Consider the following 21,918-nt stretch of genomic DNA (forward strand, 5'->3'; position numbering starts at 1 on the left):
CATGCGGTCTTGCGTTATCCTGACAGAACATTATGGGTTTTCTGTTGACTAATTCCAGATGCTTTTCGTCAAGTGCTGCTTTCCGTTGGTCTAATTGGGAGCAGTACTTGTTGGAATTAATCGTTTCGTTTTCTGGAAGGGGCTCATAATAGAGGACTCCCTTCCAATCCCACCCTATATACAACATCCCCTTCTTTGGATGAAGACTGGCATTTGGTGTGGTTGGTGGTGGTTCATTTCGCTTATCCCAGGATCTCTTCCGTTTCACATTGTTGTACAGTATCCACTTTGCATCGCCTGTCACAGTTTGTTCTAAAAACAGAACGTTTTATTACGTTTAAGTAGAGAATCGCATGCGGAAATACAGTCAAGATGGGTTTTTTTCACTTAACTTATGTGGAACCCAAACATCAAAGTGATTCACATAACCAAGCTGGTGCAAATGATTTTTAGTGCTTGGTTTGGATATTTTGAGTCTGTCGGCTATCTCCTGCATGGTGTAACATTGATTGTTCTCAATTAACGTCTCGATTTGATCGCTATCCACTTTAACTGGTCTACCCGACCATGGAGCATCATCCAGTGAGAAACCGCCAGCACGAAACTTCGCACACCACTTCTTTTTTTTTTTTTTGTGGTACGCGGGCCTCTCACTGTTGTGGCCTCTCCGGTTGCAGAGCACAGGCTCCGGACGCGCAGGCTTAGCAGCTGTGGCTTACGGGCCCAGCCGCTCCGCGGCATGTGGGATCTTCCCGGACCGGGGCACGAACCCGTGTCCCCTGCATCGGCAGGCGGACTCTCAACCACTGCGCAACCGGGGAAGCCCCACACACCACTTTTGACATGTTTGATCAGTCACAGCACCTTCTCCATACACTGCACAAATCTTTTTTTGAGTTTCAGTTGCATTTTTACCTTTCTTGAAATAATAAAGCATAATATGCCGAAAATGTTGCTTACTTCCTTCCATCTTCAATCTTAAAATGGCTACACAAAAATTCACGAATTTTGATTAAGTCTTTTTTAAAATGCACATTGATACGACAGCTGTCACATACAATCTAACAAAATTGTTTCGGATGAAGTTAAAGACAACTAAGTATTACTAGAACCATCTTACGGAAAAAACCGAATGAACCTTTTGGCCAGCCCAATAGATGTTTTTCCAGACACTGCTCCAAAGAATTCAGATTGGTAGGTCTCAAGTGGGGCCCTGGCATGGGGATTTTTAGGAAACACCAACTGGCTGATGGGGCTGATTTCACTATAAGCAGGGACGTATGTTTGGGGTGGGAAGCAGCTTTATCGAAGGCAGAGATGTGAGTGAGTCCCTGAGGCTTTCAGGCCAAGCTCTCATTGACTTTGCAGGTCCCTGTAGCATCAAGAGCTCTATTCTTATCTCTACCAAAGAACTACATGGTGATTCCCAGAGCTATAGGTTGTGTCTGTTCCTGTAGCATCACCTGTTAGGCTCATCCAGAAAGTTCTGAGCACACGCCTATAGGTGGGGTCTGTTACATAAACAGTAACAGGTGCAGACAGGCGATCCTGCTGATGATCACCATCTGCATGAATAGACTTAAAAAAAAAAAAAACCACAAAAAAGTATGTGATGGAATTTTCCCCTCTTTGTTTTCTTATTTCTGGTGGCTTAAATATTGTGTTTGGTTTAAATACAGACATGATCCGACCACAAATATTATGGGCAGAAAAGCCAACACAGCAGACTCCGTGGAGAGACTGTCGGTTTCAGGTAAGACATAAAAATAGTGCATGCTGCGTCTGCAGGTGTGCCTGGCTCTTCTTGGCACGTGTCACCTTGCTTCTCTAGAGGACGCCTCTGGGGAGTTAGTTTACTACCATTTTAGAGAGAAGTAAATTGGAGGGGAAGAGGTTAGTCAGTTCAAAGTCACAGATAATTGATGACAGAGTAGAGATGAAAATGTGGACGGCATGTCTTAGCAGCAGCCAGGTCTAGCTGTGGTTCCTGGTCCCTGGAGGTGGGGCAGAGGAAGACTGAGTCCATGGCCCCCCGGGACGTAAGAAGCAGGAATGGAACTCCAGTCATCTGCTTGTTTTTGTTATGATGATTAATAGGACCATTTGAAAGGTAATCATCTGTGTAAAGTACATTTCAATCCTGTGCCAGGTCCTCTTGACCCCTGGATATTAGCTGTTGCTACCTCCATGGTAATAGCGGGGAGACAGTGTTGAACTCAGCTGTCAGGGCGCCGCTGGGGACAGGTGTCTCTGATCAGCTGGCCCCTTCACTATTTGGGAAGATGAGATTTCAATCCTGAAGATCTGGTCTTCACAGATTGTCACGGTTTGCATTTTATTTCTGGGAGCGCAGGGGTAGGCTGGCCTCTCCAGGCTTCGAGAATCAGATTCTGCTACATCTGAAACATGGCAAACCCAGGTTCCTTACAGAATCTCTTTAATGTATTTTATGTCTGCATGATTCTTGGAGGATCATGAGATGGCATAAAGGTATTGTGTTGGTCAGCTGCTTTGAGTCTTTTGCTTCTGTGAGCAGCACGGGTGCTAGGCTAAGGAAGCCACTTATGAAAGTGAAAACGTTCTGTCTGCCACTGGCCTCTTTTTTTTTTTTTTGCGGTACGCGGACCTCTCACCGTTGTGGCCTCTCCCGTTGCGGAGCACAGGCTCCGGACACGCAGGCTCAGCGGCCGTGGCTCACGGGCCCAGCCGCTCCGCGGCATGTGGGATCTTCCCGGACCGGGGCACGAACCCGTGTCCCCTGCATGGGCAGGCGGACTCTCAACCACTGCGCCACCAGGGAAGCCCCACTGGTCTCTTTCGAGTGAAGGCACTGGGGCCCTTGTTAAAGGGACAATGTTACTTGCTGATCTTACTGGTTGTAACACCTTAGTTCCAGTTAGCAAAGTGGATTCGCTGCTTCCCTTCCAGGACCCTGGAGGGTGGGACTTGGGGCAGGTACTGTTTTCGTCAGTTGTGAGACGGAGGGAGGGAACCAGGAAGGTGACCTCACCTGGGTGCCCGTTCCTGAGGTAGAGGGGAAGTTCGCTTGAGGTTGCCAGGCCGTGCTTAGCTGGGGCTGCAGGAGCCCACACACCTTGCCAGTAATGCCCAGCGTCCACCCTTGGGGTGTTTGTACCTGCTTATTCACGCCTGCGTGTGGCCTGCAGGGCAGAACCCGCGCACGTGGCTCAGCCGCCGGCCTCGCTCATGGCCTCCCTCGCCTCACCGGTCTCAGTCGCCATCCGTTCTGGCTTCTCTCACGTGACTAAAATCCTTCTCCTTGCAGCTGTCTTCTTCTTAGTCTGGATTCTCTCCCTTACACGTGGGAAGAGGGGTGCTTGTCTTGAGCCCCCAAGGTGTTCTGGGGTCTTCACTTGTAAAACTGAAGTGGTTTTACCACTTAATGTCAGTCATGTGTAGATTTTACAAATTTGGTGAATTACTTGTGACATAACAAATGTGGAAAGCTAGGCGGTTGAAAGAAGAGGCATTTTTAAATGAGTGAGGGTGCCACTGTCTGTGGAGCTGGGGTTATAATAGGCAGAAAGGAATGAGTTGGTTAGTTTGCGGGAACAGGAAGGATTCTGGGCTAACCCCAGAATTGGGGCTAACCCCCATCTGAGTGTTCCAGTGAAGAAGGCCAAGGGACAAGCCACAGCACCCCGTGGTGGACCTCACATTGACCCACCATCCCATTAGATGTCCACAGTAGGGACGGCCAGCATGGAGTCATCCCCAGTCCCTCTCCTGGTCCCCTGAGACAAGAAACATTCCTTTCCAAAGGACGAGTCAGAGTCAGCAATGTGGTAGGTGGCTGTAGAATACTCCAGAGTTGAGCGGCACCCCCTGACACAGCATGGGTGCCGGGGAAAGGGGGTGTAGAGTGAAGAGAGGAAGCGTACCCAAAGAAAGGTCTAAACTTCGCCCTCAGCTACTGGGAAGTGATCGCGAGGCCCTTAGAATGTCCCACTTGATAAGAGTGTCTTTCTTTTACCTGGGGACCTTGAGCCTCCCAGAACAATGGGGTTTACGATGAGGGCTTTGGGCCATGTCGTATCCACTCTGCCTCCAGAGGGGTCACAGCCACGAAGGCAGTTAGCTGTGGAGCCCAGTGGAAACTGCACACCAAGGCTCAGGTGGGCATCCCTGCTGGGCAGTGCTCTGTGCGTATGTGACACATCGTTGTTGGGAGCAGTTGACGCTATTCACAGCTCCATGGAAGCCCTGCATGTGGAACTTTCCTCGACCCTGCGCTATGCACCTTTTCCCTTGGCTGATTTTAATCTGTATTCTTCAGCTGTAATAAACCATAACTGTGAGTATTACGGCTTTCAGTGAGTTCTATGAGTTCTTCTAGTAAATTATTGAACCTCAGGGTGGTCTTGGGACACCCATACCCCCAGACTTTGCAGATGGTAATTATACAGTAGCGTAGAATCCTTTACTGTATGAGTCTTTTTTTAACACTGGCTATGTGACTAAGCTAACTGACCACAGACAGACAGGTTGAACATAAACAAGAAAAAAAGTCAAGAAAAAAATGCTAGAGACACAGGCTCTTAGAGGCAGATGTCACAGCAGTGATACTTGGCTATGGGCCCAGCTCACTGCGTGATGGGCTTCAAGTGTGGATACAAACTAAGATAGCTGAGCTCTCACTGAAATGCTCTCTGGGGCCAGGATGAAGAGAAATCCCAAGTCAGTATCCAGGGTTAAAGTGTAATTGTGGACCCCAGTGGCTGTGCTCCATTCTTGCCAGAGGGGACCTCTGATTTCTAGGGTTAAATGAGCATAGCATCTGGGTGGATTAGGGATGGAAAGGTGGATTGGTAACAGGAAGGAGAGGAAGAAACAGATGAAGAGTCAGAAGATGGAGATTTGGATCCTAATATTGTTATGGACTGGTCATGACTTTGGGAAGGTCATTGACGTTGCTGGATCTTTGCCCCGTTTGGCATCTTTCAGGCAGGCATTCATATGTTAGATAGGAAAGTGGAGCTAGGTTCAGGGAAGGTAATGAAAGAGAATGTGCACATTTGTGTACTTCCTCTGTCAGGGGCTGGGTTGGGGCTTGATTTACTATATTAATCAGGAATCTTCATGGAAACAGAACCGGTAGTACACACACACACACACGCACACGCACACCATTTATCTATATAGCTATAGCTATATCTGTATCTATCTAAAGAGAGAGAGATTTTAAGGAACTGGCACATATGATTGCAGGGGCGGGCAAGTCTGAAATCTGTAGGGCAGGCCAGCAGGCTGGAAACTCAGGGAAGAGTTGATGCTGCAGTCTTGAGTCTGAATTCCTTAACAGACTAGAAAACTCAGGCACATTTTGCGTGTCGCGGTCTTGAGGAGAACTTCAGAAAATCTTAGTCTTTGCTCTCAAGGCCTTCAACTGATTGGATGAGACCCACCCACATATGGAGGGTGATCCGCTTTACCCAGAGTCTACTGAGTTAAATATCAATCACACCTGAAAAATAGCTTTCCGGCAACATCTAGCCTGATGTTCACCCAAACAACTGGGCACCACAGCCTAGCCAAGGCAATACGTAAAATTAACCATCAGTGCATTTTCATTTAATGCTCACAGCAGCAGTGCAAAGGAGTCAGCAAGAACACTGCTGGGCCTGGGCCTAACATGTTTCTGGCTCCATCTTCACGTGTTACCGTGCTGTATCTGGTAAATAATCCCTAAGATCTGCCAGCTGGGACATTTACACTCTTTGTAAACCAAACAACAGACTCCATTTTTCCTACTGTTCCCTCCCCCAAAAAGGGCTGCTGGTGCTAACAACCCCCCCACACCCTTTTTTTTTTTTTTTTTTCTAACAAGGTAATGGTCTACTAGGAGCCTGTAAAACTTATTAGTAGCCAGAGATTTGTCCTTATGTCCAGACCATGATACTTACCAGCTACCTCTTAACCTCTAAGTTTAAATCTCCACTGAATGGTTCAGGGAAGGCATCCATTCATTCAACCAAACTGACAAAACCTTTCCGACATACCAGGCATTATGATAAGGACCAGGGCTGGAATATAGCCAAGGCACAGAGCTGTTTGTGTCTCTCAGTCTAGCTGATCTGGAGAAGATTATCATAAGATGAGCAAATGTGTGGAAAGTGCTTTTGATGTTGTGAAATGCTGGCTCTAAGTTTCTGCTCGCTCACTGTAGTCACTGAATGTCCAGACTTCCTATGACCCTGTGAAAATGGTAGAGTTGACTTAATTGTCAGCATGGTAGTGACTAAACATGGCAAGCATTCTGAGTACTTATTTGCCTAAAAGTTTAAGAAGTTATCAATTTCACCTGTAAAATCTCCAGAACCTCATAAGAAATGCTAATGAAAGATCTGAGCTGAAGCTCAACAGCGAGCTTCACCAAAGAGAGGAAAGAATGAATGGAAATGAAGAGTGCCATTATGCTGATTTTTTTCAAATGCCAGATGTTAATAATTAAACTTTCATAATGCATAAAAAGAATGAAATAATGCCATTTGCATCAACATGGATGGACCTGGAGATTATCATACTAAGTGAAGTAAGTCAGACAAAGGCACATATCATATGATATCGCTTATATGTGGAATCTAAAGAAAAAAAATGATACATTAGAAGGAACTAATGGTTACCGCCGGGGTGGTGTGGGGAGGGGGGAAGGGAGGGAGGGATAGTTAGGGAGTTTGGGATTGACATGTACACACTGCTGTATTTAAAATAGATAACCAGCAAAGACCTACTGTATAGCACAGAGAATACTGCTCAATATTCTGTAATAACCTAAATGGGAAAAGAATTTGAAAAAGAATAGATACGTCTATATGTATAACTGAATCACTTTGCTATATACCTGAAACTAACACAACATTGTGAATCAACTATGCTCCAATATTAAAAAAAAAAAAAAAAAAAAGATAAACTTTCCTTAATGGAGAACACAACAGAAGGAATGTTACATCAGTGAACTTAATAACTCTTCTCTTGCCTAAATGACTTGCCTTCCATTTGGGAAAAATACCCTCTTCTAAGGACAATGAGTTAACTAGGTGACTTGTCCCATGATTGGAGAGGCACAGGGGCAGACTTTTGTTGTCCATTTACCTGTGCTGTCACGGATGAGTCATTGTTCTCAGGTGTGCTACACTTGGCCTCAAGGTTGTAATTAGAACTATGTTAGGACTACCGTGAAACGTTTGAATACGTAATATATGAATCTTACCAATGAAAAGCAGTACTGTTCCTTGACCAGTGACTTTTAAAGCTATCCTGATGGAGAGAAAAATCAGTTTTACCAATCCATGTAGGCTCTGAGGTAAAAGTGACTTGAAATAGAGAAGGAACCCACATGGGCCCCCAGAAGCCTAGGTTTTCGCATATGAAGGTCAAGGACAGTCTTATTCAGCTATCTTTTGGGTAGCTATTTTAGAGTTCACACTCCTGGTACCATCCAAAAAGCTAGTTACGTCTCCTTCCCTCTAATTAAAGAATGTCTTTAACTGAGCCTTTAAAAAAATTACTTAATAGTTAAGAATGAAAATAAGCTATAGATAAATATGGTTTTGTTTATATTCTGCCCCTACTTCTCTCTGGGCCTCAGTTTTCTTAATCTGTAAAATGTGTAGGTTTTAATATATATGGGTTTCATTGCTTCCTGTTCTTTCCAACTTCCTGAAATCACAGCTCCCTACCCCTGTACCACTCAGCTGTTCAGGTGAGGGAAACTGGGGAAATTGTAGCTGAAGGGTCATCTCCAGCTTTTCCTTGAAATGAAGCTTTGTGCCCTCCCTCCCCTCCCCGGCCCCTGGCTCCGGCTAGACTGGCGTGGGCAGGGAAGGGAGGCAGGATTCCTGCGGCCGGGCAGGGTCTGAGGGCTTATTCCATGCCTCCTAAGTGTCTCTGGGATAAACATTTGGTGAGGAGGCAGGGGGCTGTGTGGAAAGGGGGTTGCCATGGCAACCCAGAACTGTGTGCTGCTCCAGACCTGTTGATTTCTCCCTCTCTGGCCTCGTGTCTTTTCTGATGGGAGGGGCCAAATATTGGGAGTGACCTGGGGAGTTGAGCAAATTCCCACAAATCATTCCGCAGCCCCCAGCCTGAACACGATTCACAGAGGAGGGGCCCAGCACGAAGACAGCGCACAGCGCTCTAAGCTCGCTACGTCCCAGAACCCGCTTCCTCAGGCCACTCAGTCTTCCTTCAATATTCAAAGCCCACCTGCTCTGAGGGGCCGTTGGAGATTACCCGCCGTGGCTCTCTCCCTTCTCTGAATTCCTTCAGCATGTGTGTCGGTGTATCGTGTATGTAAGTCTTCTTAAGGTTTCTCAGCTGCTGAAGCCTGCACATCAACAGAATAGTTAGCCTTAGTATGAATTGTTTCCGTGATCAACCACATACATAACCTTGCACCAGTAACACGGGAATTGCTGGTGTGGCCAGAGATCTGGGCACAGGTGTAAGGAATAAATAAGCAAGGGCAGGGGATCTCAGAGAGGGACTCACCCAGAGAAGCCAGGCAGTAGAAGGAGAGGAGAGGGGAGGGGCAGGGGAGGAGGGCAGGGAGAGGACCAAAGGGCAGGGAGAGAGAGGGGGAGGGGGCACGGGAGCGAGAAGGAGAGTGAGTGCGTGTCAAGGGATGAAGGATTCGATGCTGTTCTGAAAGAGAGGTGAGAAAACTAGAAGCAAGAGCAGGTACAATTCAATTAGGGGGAAACTAACTAAATAACACTCCTAGTTACATTAGAGAACCGATTCTGGTTCCAGCTCCTGAGCACCAGGGCCTGCAGGGTGGCTGGATGCTGAAGGCCTTCTCTGGGAGCAGCAGTAAGGAAGGGCCACTTCTGCCTTTCCCTCCCAAGGGCCCTTCCCAGCCCTGGAGCGCCGCCCGCCAGCCCCCGGGGGTGCCAGCCGCTGTGGCCGGAGGAGGCACCGATGACAGCGTCTCAGGGCCTCTGCTCCAGCCACCGTTGTTTTCCACTTGACTTTGAGGAAGTTAATGAACAAATGCTCGGCATGGCCTCAACTGCTCCCTTCTCCACCACGAGGCTGTCCACCCGGCAAAGCCTCCTGTTGTCTCGGCTGCTCCCCTGCAGCTGTCAAAGCAGGCAGCTGTCGGGAGGTATATCGGTTAACACGTGTGAGCTCATTGGAGTCTGGTGTGCGTGGTACAACTTCCACTCTGTTCCCTCAGCTTTTTTCTCAGACTCCCTGGCTCGGAAGAAAGCTCTGGCAAGAACCTACATGTATGCTATGAAAACACCATTCCTTGTGTGCTATATATAGTTGTGCACAGGTGTTAGATAAGAAGTACATGTGTTATAAGTGTAAAATCTGGTCAGAAGACCCAGATGCAAAAATCTATTTGTTCACAGCCACAGGCACCTGTTCGCAAATGACCCGCTGGTCCCTGCCCTGATCCAGAGAATTACTTAGGACTGTTCAAAATGAACGACACTTGTCAACACGTTCTAAAATCCAGTTAATAAAAAAGGAAAGTGTCAAGTTGCTTCCAAATTGATCTGAGTAGGATTTTTTAGATGTCTGCAATAAAAGTTATTTATAAGACAGATTCTATCAGTTTACACTTAAAAATCTTAAAAACCTTTAAAGGCATCCATTTCCTGTGGTGAACAATCCAGATTCTGGATGATCATTCAAGGCCTTCCGTAATCTAAACTTAGTACTATTTACATCTTTAAGACTGTGACCTCCACTGCTTGTACCACAGAGCTTGTTTTCTGGTTGTATCCTTTTGACTATGTAAGCATATAAATTTCTTGGACAAATATATAATTTGTGGATGGTCCAAAGCTAGAAGAGATAGTGAATTCACTTATTCAACTGATACTGAACACCTAGGCTGGGCTGGGTTTGGTTCTAGCACTGAGGATACAGCAGGGACGAAACAAAGCATCTGCTCTGTGGAGCCTGCATACTAGTGAGGGAAATGGACCAAAGTGTCGGGTGGGGTAAGAAGAGATACCAAGTGGCTTGTGATGGGAGTAATCACTGATCTCAGAGAGGAGCCTCCCTGATAAGGTGCACTTTGAGCAGAAGAGAGCACCAGCTAAGATTCAGGAGGATGGTGTTTTCAGGCCATGGGAAGAGCTATGCAAAGGCTCTCTTGTATGCTTGGAGCGTTTGTACGACAGCAAGAAGGCCACTTGTGGTGGTGGTGGAGAGAGTGGAGGTGAGAATTGTAGGAGGTGAGGTCAGAGAGGTAGCTAAGACCAGATCTCATAGAGCATTCTGGCTATGGTCATGACTTTGGATTTTACTCCAGTGACATGGGAAGCCACTGGAAGATTTTGAGCAGTTGAGAGGTATGATTGCCTTAGGAATTACGCAGTTACTCTGCTTACCATACGCAGAACAGGCTACTCCGGGGGGTCAAGGGTGGAAGCTGGGAGACCAGACAAGAGGTTATTCTAATAGTCTAGGTTAGGGACAGTGGTGGTTTAGACTAGGGTGTGCGTGATGGAGGTAGTGAAAATGGTAGGATTCTGTAGACATTTGAAGGTAGGGTTGTAAGGATCTTCTGAGCAATCAGACATGGAATGTGGGAGGGGAGTCAATGATTCCAAAGATTTTGGACTGAGCAGTCAGGAACATTGAGACTGGAGTCACTATTTATGGACGTGGGGAGAAGGAGTTTGGGAAGAGGTGGGGGTAGAAAGCTAAGGGTTCTATTTTGGATCGATTAAATTTAAGACACACATTCTGTAATTAGAGATATTCAGTAGGCAGTTGGATACAGCCTTCTGAAAGTCAGGGAGAAATTAGGACTGGAGAAATAATGTTGGGAGTGGTTCAGCCTACAGATGGCTTTAGGGAGTGAGGGTATATAAAAAAGGGAAGAAATCCAAGGCCCCAGCAATGATGGAGGAGCATCCAAGGGGATAGAATGCGAACCGAGAGAGAGGGATTCCCATGAGGCCAAGGAAAGAAAGCATCCCCAGAAGGAGAGATCAACCAGGTCAGATGCTGCTGATACATCAATAAGATGAAGACTGAGACTTGACCATTGAATTTAACAATAAGAGGTCCATTGCTATGTAGAATTCAGTTTTAGATAGCCCCCGATAGGCCCAAACTATCATGTTCATTTTAATAGGAAACCACACATAGGTTCAAATGTATCAAGTTTCATGTGCAGGATTTGGAAGGTGTGGGTTCACAACAGTTTCTGAGAAAAAGCCTGGGATTTATGTCACCGAGTGCCATACAAACTACCAAGTGATGGAGATGTCAAAAAAACCACGTGGAACTGACTTTGCCACATAGATGGAAGCAGAGCATCTAGACTAATGGGACTGCATTCTGTCTGAGAGGTACACTGCCAGGCGGGCAAGTGTTTCTGTATCTATTTCTGTATAACAAACCACCCTCAAAATGTACTGGTTTAATCCAATGATTTATTATTTCTCATAATTTTATGGATCGGTTGGTTGGTTCTTCTTCTGGTTTTGCCTGGGCTGTTATGACTATAGTCGTATTGTGAATTGGCAAGGCCCTGGGTTTAGCTGGGTCCTTCAGACCATGTGGTCTTTAATCTTCAAGAAGGCGAAATTGGACTTCCTTGCATGTTGATTGGTGGCAGTGATCCAAGAAGGCAAGCCCAAGGTACAATGACTTACTAAGCCTCTGCTGGTACCATGTTTGTCCCATTGACCAAAGTGAGTCATATGGCCAAGCCCAAGGTCAAGGTGGGAGGAGTATCAATATATGGATACCAGAGATGTGATTTGTTGGGGGCCTTTTGTATGAAAATCTATCACTGGCAGATTTTGACTTGATATGAGAGAAAAGGTTTTTCTGTGGGTTTTTTTTTTTGTTAACATCTTTATTGGAGTATAATTGCTCTACAGTGTTATGTTAGTTTCTGGGCAGAAGACCTAAATAGACATTTCTTCAAAGAAGATATACAGATTGCCAACAAACACATGAAAGGATACTCGACATCACTAATCATTAGAGAAATGCAAATCAAAACTACAATGAGGTATCACCTCACAGGGTCAGAATGGCCATCATCAGAAAATCTACAAACAACAAATGCTGGAGAGGGTGTGGAGAAAAGGGAACCCTCTTGCACTGTTGGTGGGAATGTAAATTGATACAGCCACTATGGACAGAAAAGTTTTAAACAGCAATAGCCATGCAATTCGCTGCCTTGTGAAATAGCTGCTCCCTGGTGGTGCAGCTGTTCCATTAGAGATGTTCACGTTAGAGATGTTCCAACTCTAATTCATATGTTTATTCTTCCACTCAGTTAAACATTTTACTAAATACCTATGGATACGCAAGATCCTAGGTTAGGTACTGTGAGAGGTCAAAGATGGATAGAATAAAGTCTGTGGAATAACTTTTACAGACCCCTGGGAGAAATGGAAAAACAAAGAAATTGGAGTCATTGAGAGATACTTACACATAAAGAACAGTGGGAAAGCAGAGAAGAGAGAACTTCTGGCTGGAGTCAGGGAGTGGAGGATGAGGAGGCCATTGGAGCCTTTACAGAAAAGGTGACATTTTAGCAGAGAGAAAGGAAGGAAACTAATAGTTACGGAGTTCTTCTCTGAGCCAGGCACAGTACTAGGCTCTGTGTGAATGTTTCACCCTTTAATCCTTGTGGCAACCACACCATTCCCATCTAAGGACACTGGATCTCAGAGTGTTCACACAGGCATTGTCAGGCCAAGAATTTAAGTCTTGGTCTGGCTAGTCTAAAATCTGTATTCTTCACAGGAAATTAGGCTCTGCCTCAATAAAATTATCATGTGTGATAATTCAGATATTTTAAAGTACTTTAAAAAGCTCACTCGAGCCTCACAACAAATATGAGGAAAATATTATCCCTATTTTATAGGTGAAGAAATTGAAGCTCAGAGAAATTGAGTCAGACAGATATGGGACTTTTGCACTAACTCTTCCCTCTGCCTGGAATTCTATTTCCTGTGACTTTATGTGTCTGGCTCCTTCCTGTCATTCAGGTCTCAGCTTAAATGCTACCCTTCCTCATCCCCAAGTCTGAAGTGGCCCCCAAGTCTTAGGCTCGCATATCATCCTATTTAAATTCTTTGTGTGGCACTCGTCACTGTTCAGATGATGTATTTTGTTTTGTTTTGTTTTTCTTTAAACGTTGCTGATTGCTGGTTTTCAGTTTCTCCCCATTAGAAACTAAACTCCATGAATGCAATATTTTTCTTTTTCTCTTTTTTTAGCTTGATTTTATTTTAATCCCACACATCAGATACTTATGTTTCATAGTCATATTTGTTTTTATTTACATACAAGTTTACTCTTTCTTATTGCTCACCAGTCCTTCTTTCTTTTTATCCTTTTTTCGATATCATTTTCCTTCTTCCTAATGTATATCCTTTAGTTCAAATATCCCTTTAATGAGGGTCTATTGTACTGAATGAACTCTGATTTCATATGTCTGGAAATGCTATATTTCCTGTTGTTCTTGAAATATAGTTTCAATGCTTGTATTTAATACAGTTCTGAGTTGGCAGCGATTTTCTCTCAGCATTTTGAAGATATCATTCTATTGACTTCTGGCTTTCATTGTTGCTGTTGAGGTCAGCTGTCAGCCTAATCACTTTTCCTTAATAGTGTTTCCCCACCCCACCTCAGCGCCCCCCACTGGCTATTTTTAAGATCTTCTTTGGTTTTCTATAGCTTCATTATGATGTGTACTGCTTGGAATAGGTTAGATTCCCTGAAACTGAGAAGTGGTGTCAACTATGGAAAATTCTAAGCCATCTTCTTTTCAAATATTTCTTCATTCTTTTCACCCTATTTACATCTTCTGGAACCTCAATTATACATAAGCTGCATCTTTTCATTCTCTCATTCATGTATCTTAACATCTTATTTATATATTTCACCTTTTTGGCTGATGCATTCTGGATAATTCGTTAGCTGTTTGCCCCAGTCTAATAGGTATATTTTTCTTCCTGTGTCTAACCTGCTGTTTAATTCATCCAATGTGTTTTAAATTTCATTTATCATCATGTCTATTTCATGAAGTTATATTTGGTTCTTTAAAATAGGTTTGTTCAGCTTTGCTAATCTTTTGCTCCTTTGGATCACTATAATTTCCCTCATTTCTTTAACCATTTTAAACCTACTTATTAAAATTTTTTCTCTAATCATTTAATACCTGCAGGCTCTATGAGTCTGATTCTGCAATTTATTGTTTCTGTTGACTCTTACTAATATTGGCTTGTACTCCATGTATTTAGTGATTTTGCTGTTCATTTCTGAAAATAACAAGAGGCCTGAGTTGAATTTTCAGACAGAATTTTCTTGGAGAGAATTTGTGTTTCTTCTACCAGGTGTTTGGAGCACTGTCCAATAGAGGACAACTTTAAACTAAGTTTGGCACTCTCTATTTTTTCCTTCTGGCCCCATAGGTGGTGTGAATTCTAGCCCTACATCCTCATTAATATTAGTCTGTGGTAGGAAAAATTTGGGGAATGTTTTTTTTCCCTGCCACTTTCCTACTCTAAGGGTCAAGTCTGAGCCAGATAAATCTTTGATGGGGCTACTAAGGTATCACCCTGTAGGCTTCCCAGCTAATAAAAGTCCCATTTCGCTTGGGACCTAGGATTTTTTTCTCTAGTCTCTTATATGTATGGCCCTAGACCAACAGGAAATTCAGAGATTCCCACAAGGAAAATGACTTTGTAGCTTAGTTATCCTCATTGAATTGTACTTCCTTATCTTTATTTCCCCTGATTGTACTCCTTTTCTCCTGCTAGCTCGGCCACACTTTAAAATATGTTTTATGTTTTATCCTGAATTTTTAGTTGTTCTGTACTGGGAAGGTATTCTTTCCTTGTTTATCCCAACATATTGCCAGAAGCAAAAGCACCTATTCTTTTTCCATGCTACGTTACTTGGCCTCAAAGCTTGATGAACACTTATCAGAGATGTAGCAAAAAGTCATTTCTGTTTTGAGTAATGTTACCAGAATCCTGTTCTCTTAATATTAAAAATGTCGCTCTTTCCCCCAAGATCATCTAACCATAAAAGAAGACTAAAGGTCTTTGTGTAAAATGAAGAGCCAGTGTGGCTGGAACACAATAAGAAATGGGAAGAGGGGCATGAGAATTAGTTGGAGATACAGATCGGAATCAGATCATGAAGCAGTATTGTGGGGAACTGGGTTTTTTTCTAAGTCAAATAGGAAATCATTAAAGGTGTTAAACAGGATAGGGATCTGAACTAAGTTTTGTTTGAAGACTATAAACGAGGATGACAGATTGTTGGAGGGCAGAAGTGGAAAAATGGAGACCTGCTGGGAGACTTTCATTAGTCCAGATAAGAAATGGAGGTAGCTTGGAGGAGCACGGTAGCCAGGAGACACATGAATGTGTGTAAGTATAGTGTCTGTTGTTATGTGACTAATTACGCCAAAATTTAGCAACTTAAAACAATCAGCACTTGTATCACACAGTTTCTGAGTGCTAGGAGTCTAGGAGCAACTTGTCTGAGTGGCTCTGGCTCAGGGTCAATAGTCAAGCTTACATCTGGGGCTGCCTCAAGGCCATCTCAAGGCTTGACTGGGCTGGAGAATCCACGTTCAAGCTCACTCATGTGGTTGCTGGAAGGCTCAAACCCTTGCTGCCTGCTGGCCAGAGGCTTCTGTTCCCTACCATATGGACCTCTCCAAGGGCTATTCACAACATGGCAGTTTGCAGCTAGCTTCCCCCAGAGTTGGGGTGCTAGTGGGAGAACAAGATGGAAGTCATAGTCTTTTTATATCCTGTCTCTGAAGTAACATATCATCGACTCTGCCATATGCTACTGGTAGTACAAACCAACCTGGGACAGTATGGGAGAGGACTACACAAGGGTATGAATATCAGGAAGTGGGAACCATTGGGGACCATCTTGGAAGCTGCCTACCATAATACATATGAGATCTACTTTGGTTGTAGATCCATTCATGGTTTAAAATCATAGTAAAAGGGCTTCCCTGGTGACGCAGTGGTTGAGAGTCCGTCTGCCGATGCAGGGGACACGGGTTCGTGCCCCGGTCTGGGAAGATCCCACGTGCCGCAGAGCGGCTGGGCCCGTGAGCCGTGGCCGCTGAGCCTGTGTCCCCGGAGCCTGTGCTCCACAACGGGAGAGGCCACAACAGTGAGAGGCCCGCGTACAGCAAAAAAAAAAAAAAAAAAAAAAAAAAAATCATAGTAAAATAAGGCTAGTAACTTCCTCAATCTAATAAATAACATCTGTCAAGAATAGATAGTAAATATCCTACTTAACACCGAGAACATTTAAGTTGAATGTTGAAGTTGATGTGAATTTGATGTGAGGAAAGGGAAGAAAATAAGGATGGCTTCCAGGCTTTTGGTTTTAGTTACTTACTACAATTGGCAGAAAAACATGTTGGAAGTGAGGAGAAATCAAGAGTTCTTCTTTCTACATGTGCAGAAGTTGCAAAGCTTTTTAGATATCCAAGTGGATGTATCAGTAAGAAGTTTGAATGATTGATTCTGGAGCTTGGGAGAGAGCCCAAGACAGGAGATTAAATTTGCAAGTCATAACCTATAGATGAGATCTAAAACATAGGCACTGGATGAGATCACTTGGTTGCAGTTATTTGCAACCTTAGCTGCCCATTAGAATTATCTGGGAGGCCTGAAAAATTGACAGCAGGCCATTCTCCAAATCAACTAAATCAATATATCTGGACATGGCACCCAACCATTGGGATTTTTAAAGTTCCCCAGTGATTTCAATGAGAACCAAAGGTTGAAAACCACTGACAAGGGAGAAAATGCAAGAAGGGAAAAGAAGGGAGCCCAGGACCCCTGCGTGTACGTGAGGGTAGAGGATGATGGTGCTGCAGAGGGAGAAAGTTAAGGCATAAGACACAGCTTCTTTCGCAGTGCCTGAGAATTGGTTTATTTTGTGGTTGACAAGCAGGTGAGAGCAGTTTGTACGCTCCACATGCAAAGGGTTCTCCTCTGTGGCTGATGAAGAGCATAGGATCACTTTGGAATTTCAAAATGTAAAAAGTTGAATACACTGATTCCACTTCATAACGCAGTCAGACTTAATTAGACCCAAAGTATTTACCAACTGTTCCCCTGGCCTTTTTTTTTTTTTTTTTTTTTTTTTTTTTTGTGGTACGCGGGCCTCTCACTGTCTCACTGCTGTGGCCTCTCCCGTTGTGGAGCACAGGCTCTGGACACGCAGGCTCAGCGGCCGTGGCTCACGGGCTCAGCCGCTCCGCGGCATGTGGGATCTTCCCGGACCGGGGCACGAACCCGCATCCCCTGCATCGGCAGGCGGATTCCCAGCCACTGTGCCACCAGGGAAACCCCCCCTGGCCTTTTTAATTAGGGGTAAAATTTAAGCAAATCTGAACCTGACACTCTTTAAGTATAGAAGACTCTGTGCAGAGCTGTGGCTGGATTCCAGTGGGAAGCTCCTGAAGTCAGGCTGTCAGGGAAGAAAGACTAAGTGTCCAGTCTAACGTCAAATTAACACTAACAATGTGCTGATCTTTGTGTGCAAAAAGATCTTGGGACAATCCGTTGGTAAGTAGGTGTTGGAGGTGTTTTTCCATCTGTGCAGATCCATCCATTTGTTAGCCCCTCTCCCCAGACTTTTGCAAACTGATGTACCTGAGTGAACAGTGGCTTGCAGCTGTGTTCTCAGCCCTGCTTCCTGAGACGTTGACACTGTGACCTTGATCTCATTAATCCATTTTCCATGACTCTTGACCAACAAATCAAACAGGTCAAATTCATAACCATTGAGTCCTCTGGAAGGATATAGCACATTCCCTCACCCTATGCCCGCACCTGACTGGGCTCTTTTAAAAAGTATCACTTTGTTTCTATTTCTGGCTATCAGGATCATTAAAGGAAACAGCAGATGCTCTCTGGTTGGAGTCCAAAGTCCTCAGTTCAAGACTGAGCTCTACCACTTGTTTGGTTGTGAGCCCTAAGGCACACCACTTAGTCTACTAAGCCTGTTTCCCCCTCTGTAGAATGGAGGGTCCCTGCCTTACTCTTTCCTGAGATCACTGTCTATAGAGAAATGCGTGAATATAAACAGCCTTATCTTGCTGATGTAGACTTAACCGCCATCGCCATATCTGCTGCACTGGGCATATGCAGAGCCATTCACCTGCCTTGGACGTCTGCCTCCTTGCCTTCTCACCATCAGGCCTTTCCTTCCTTCCAAATCTCATGGCACAGACCTCACATTTCTTCAGGAAGTCCTTCTGGATTAACCCCATCTCACTTGTATCATCCTTTTTGCTTTTCTCCAGTGCCAGAATATGGTGTTCTCTTTAAGTCCCATTTTCTTGTATGTTTCTCTATAGATGTCTTAAATTTGTCCCAAATCTTGATTCTGAATCTGCATTAGATTGTAAGTTTTGGGGGCTTAGGGACTGGAGATTTCCCCCAGCTTTGCAGCACTGACCAATGTGAAAGTTTGACCCATTGGTGTGGGCTGCTAACTTCTTTTTATATCTGATTCGTATTCCTCACTGATCTTCACAAATCAAAATCACCCAGAAAGCAATCAAGTTGGGGATGTTTGTAGATATTTTCCTACATTTATAGTTCAGTCCTTCCCTTGTTAAAACAATTCTTGGCTACCAGAGTCTTACAGATAATTGAGTATCAGCCAATGTGGGCAGAAATGGAAACATCCATTTTTGCCTTTCATTAGCAGCATAATGTCTTCATCAACACACTCCACTGAGATTTCAACATCACTATCCTTCCTTCCTCCCTCCCTCCCTTCCTTCCTTCCTTCCCTCCCTCCCTTTCAAGTTGTTCCAAGCCCAGTGACGTTCAAAATGATGAGTCATTGTCTAAATGTGGAGGCTGTCATTCTTCATGCACAACAGTGTGTGCTTGGGTGCCATGCCAGCCCGCATGACTTTGACCCCCGGGGGAGGGCATTCTGAAAATGATCCTCCGTGAGCACGAAAGTGGCGTAAACCATGACCTCATATTTTTGGAACCCCAGCAGGGACAAGGGGACTCAAGCTGATGTTTTCTGGTGTTTATGTAATGAACACACATCGTAGAGTTCTGTGGTGCAGTGGAAACACCATTCTTGATGACAGAAGACCTGAATTGGGGTCTTGCTCTTTCAGTAACTAGTTGTGAGACCTTGGGCAAGCCATGTCACCCCTCTGGACCTCAGAGAGGAAGCAGGTTGAACTGGGTCATCTTAAAGTTAATTTCTTTAGACTCCAAGGTTCTGCTGAGGGCTGTGAAATAACATGACCACTCATCAAGGACTTTACAAATTTTCCTTGCTCTCCTAGTATTTCTGTTGATCGTAGGGAGAAGGGGACTATTCTGGGAGAGCTTTCTGGATATCTAAAAGATACATATGTAACAGACGATAAAAGGAGGTCAGAGACTGGAAGGTACAAATGAGAAAAAAAGAGGAAAAGGAAGATGTCCTTGTGTTTCCCTTTACACTGTAGTTTTTCTGGTCCAGTAGTAGATTTCTGGTCATTCCCAAGGAGTCAAGGGTGGATGCTAATTTCTGTGGACCGAATGCTTCTGTTCCCCCGCCAAATTCTAATGTTGAAGCCCCTAAAGCGATGGTATTTGGAGGTGTGGCTTTGAGGAAGGGATTGAGTCATGAGAATAAAGCCACCATGATGGGATTAATATCTTATAAGAAGAGAGCTGGCCCTTTCTTACCCTGCCCTTTGAGGATAAAATGAGAAGATGACCATCCATAAACCAAGAAGAGTTGCCTCCACCAAGAACCCAACCATACTGGCACCCAGCCAGCCTCCAGAGCTATAAGAAAGAAATGTTTGTTACTTAAGCCCACCCAGTCAGTGGTATTTGTTATAGCAGTTTGAGCCAACGAAGACACTGATGTCATCCAAGTCACAGAATGTGAACCTGCTTCAGCCCCAATTCGGGGCTGAAGTGATCGCCCAAATCACTCAGTTTCAAGGACAAGTGTGTGGGGGGTTCCTGTCTGTTTGTAGAGGCTGAATATACTAACCTTGGACCTCTGGTGCTGAGCCCTACTCCTTGCATGCTTTTCAAACTTTATATAGGGACTTCCGTGGTGGTGCAGTGGTTAAGAATCGGCCTCCCAGTGCAGGGGACACAGGTTTGATCCCTGGTCTGGGAAGATCCCACATGTCGCAGAGCAACCAAGTCCATGAGCCACAACTATTGAGCCCACGCGCCTAGAGCCGGTGCTCTGCAACAAGAGAAGCCACGCATTGAGAAGCCCGTGCACCGCAAAGAAGAGTAGCCCCCGCTCGCTGCAACTAGAGAAAACCCGCATGCAGCAACGAAGACCCAACGCAGCCATAAATAAATAAATAAATAAAATAAATTTATATTAAAAAAAACTTTATATAAAGGTATCATGCATGTATCTTTCTGAAACTTGGTTTGTTTGTTTTTTTTTCTGCCACGGATCCATGTTGATACACATAGCTCTAGTTGATTCATTTAAACTACTATGTACTCCATTGTAAGAATATATCACTATTTATATATCTGTTGATGGACATATATGTTGTTTCTAATCCTTTTTCTATTAAAAGCAAAGCAACAAAACACATTTTTATGCATGTCTCCTGGAGCCCATGGAGTTGCAGAATTAAAGCATGTGTATACCTTCAACTTCACTTACTCTTGCCAAAATACTCTTAAAGGGGTCATGCTAATATATACTCCTATCAACACCGTAGGAGAGTTCTTATTTTTCCACCTCCTTGTCTGCACACAGTATTTTCCAGACCTTTTAGCTTTTGCAATCTCTGACATAGTGAGCATTTAATCTGATTCCAGATGTTTAAGGGAATGACTTAAATGTTCTCGGTGTTAAGTAAGATATTTACTATCTGTTCTTGACAGATGTTATTTATTAGATTGAGGGAGTTACTAGCCTTATTTTACTGTGATTTTAAACCATGAATGGATGTTGAGTTTTATCGAATATTTTTGTTGTGCATATTCAGAGGTGATCATCTAACATTTTAAATAATCTTCCTAGTGATATTAAACCCAGGTGGCTGGTTTGGTGGGAAACTAAGAGTTGAGGTAAAGATTCTTAAGACCAACCCCTTGCAGTTTTTCAAAACATCAACTTCCAACAGAGCATCTCAAAAGTCACCTCCCACAGTCAGATGGTTGGGAAGGAATTCACATATTGTCGTGTACCACAAATAGTTCATCATGTGGTAAGTGGGGATGTGCCAGGGTGTTGTTATAACTAGAGACTATTACCTAGGAGGCCTGCAGGACAGCATGCTTCACAACGGGTTATTTGAACAATATACGATTATTATGGGCTGATGCCTGGGGCTTGGCTATACTTTTTTGTGAAGGTGAAATTTTCTTTGTAATGGACTTGGTTATAATGGGATTTGATCTCCGTTCATCTCACCCACCCGTTCTCCCTCTGGCACCTTTGATAGACTGGCTGCCCATGCAGCAGCCAGCCCAGCTGAGTCTCAGGAGCCAACATGCCTCTAATTTGTAGACGAAAGCCCTCCAACAGGGCTCTCTCCTCATAAGCTCCAGATCGCTTTGATTTACCAAACATTCATCCATCATCCATGGCCTTACTCAGTCTGCTTTCTCAAGGTGTTCATCATCTCACTTAGCTTAGCTCCCTCGGAACCCTCCCAGCCTGTTTAGTACAACTTGTGTTTGTCACACATTATGGATGTTATGTTCTGGAGGGTTCTGGGTTCTCACCCCTCCCGGCAGTGAACGAGTGCCTACGTCCCCAGGGCCTTGCAGCCCAGGCTGTTGTTGGGCCTTTGGCCTCTTGCCGCCTCGATGGTGAGGAGTAGTTTTACTTTGTGTTTTATTCTGCACGAGGCTAAGCATCTTTGCATACATTGGAGAGCCATCTCTATTTGGCATAGATAAG

General features: G+C 44.4%; 1 protein-coding gene and 1 long non-coding RNA gene across 8 annotated transcripts in view; one reads left to right on the plus strand and one right to left on the minus strand.

The window, feature by feature from the left end:
- The window catches only part of CHCHD3 (coiled-coil-helix-coiled-coil-helix domain containing 3), a 429,385-nt gene that overhangs the window by 307,567 nt on the left and 99,900 nt on the right, over positions 1-21,918 (plus strand). For 4 of the 7 annotated variants that reach the window (XM_067042128.1, XM_067042130.1, XM_067042132.1 and 1 more), the window contains one exon: positions 1,680-1,753. In XM_067042128.1, coding sequence (XP_066898229.1) covers positions 1,680-1,753 — 74 coding nt within the window. Of the gene's footprint in view, positions 1-1,679; positions 1,754-8,772; positions 9,517-20,080; positions 20,277-21,918 lie in introns of those variants that run through there. The other 3 variants (XM_067042127.1, XM_067042129.1, XM_067042126.1) reach the window with 3 other exon arrangements.
- Positions 180-8,992, minus strand: LOC136794833 (uncharacterized). Its single transcript, XR_010842081.1, has 4 exons — positions 8,748-8,992; positions 8,227-8,347; positions 7,232-7,278; positions 180-312 (listed from the first exon to the last, which is right to left on the minus strand). It is a non-coding gene; the product is annotated as an uncharacterized lncRNA (long non-coding RNA).

The sequence above is a fragment of the Kogia breviceps genome, chromosome 9 (genome assembly GCF_026419965.1).
Source record: "Kogia breviceps isolate mKogBre1 chromosome 9, mKogBre1 haplotype 1, whole genome shotgun sequence".
Taxonomy (NCBI): Eukaryota; Metazoa; Chordata; class Mammalia; order Artiodactyla; family Physeteridae; genus Kogia; species Kogia breviceps.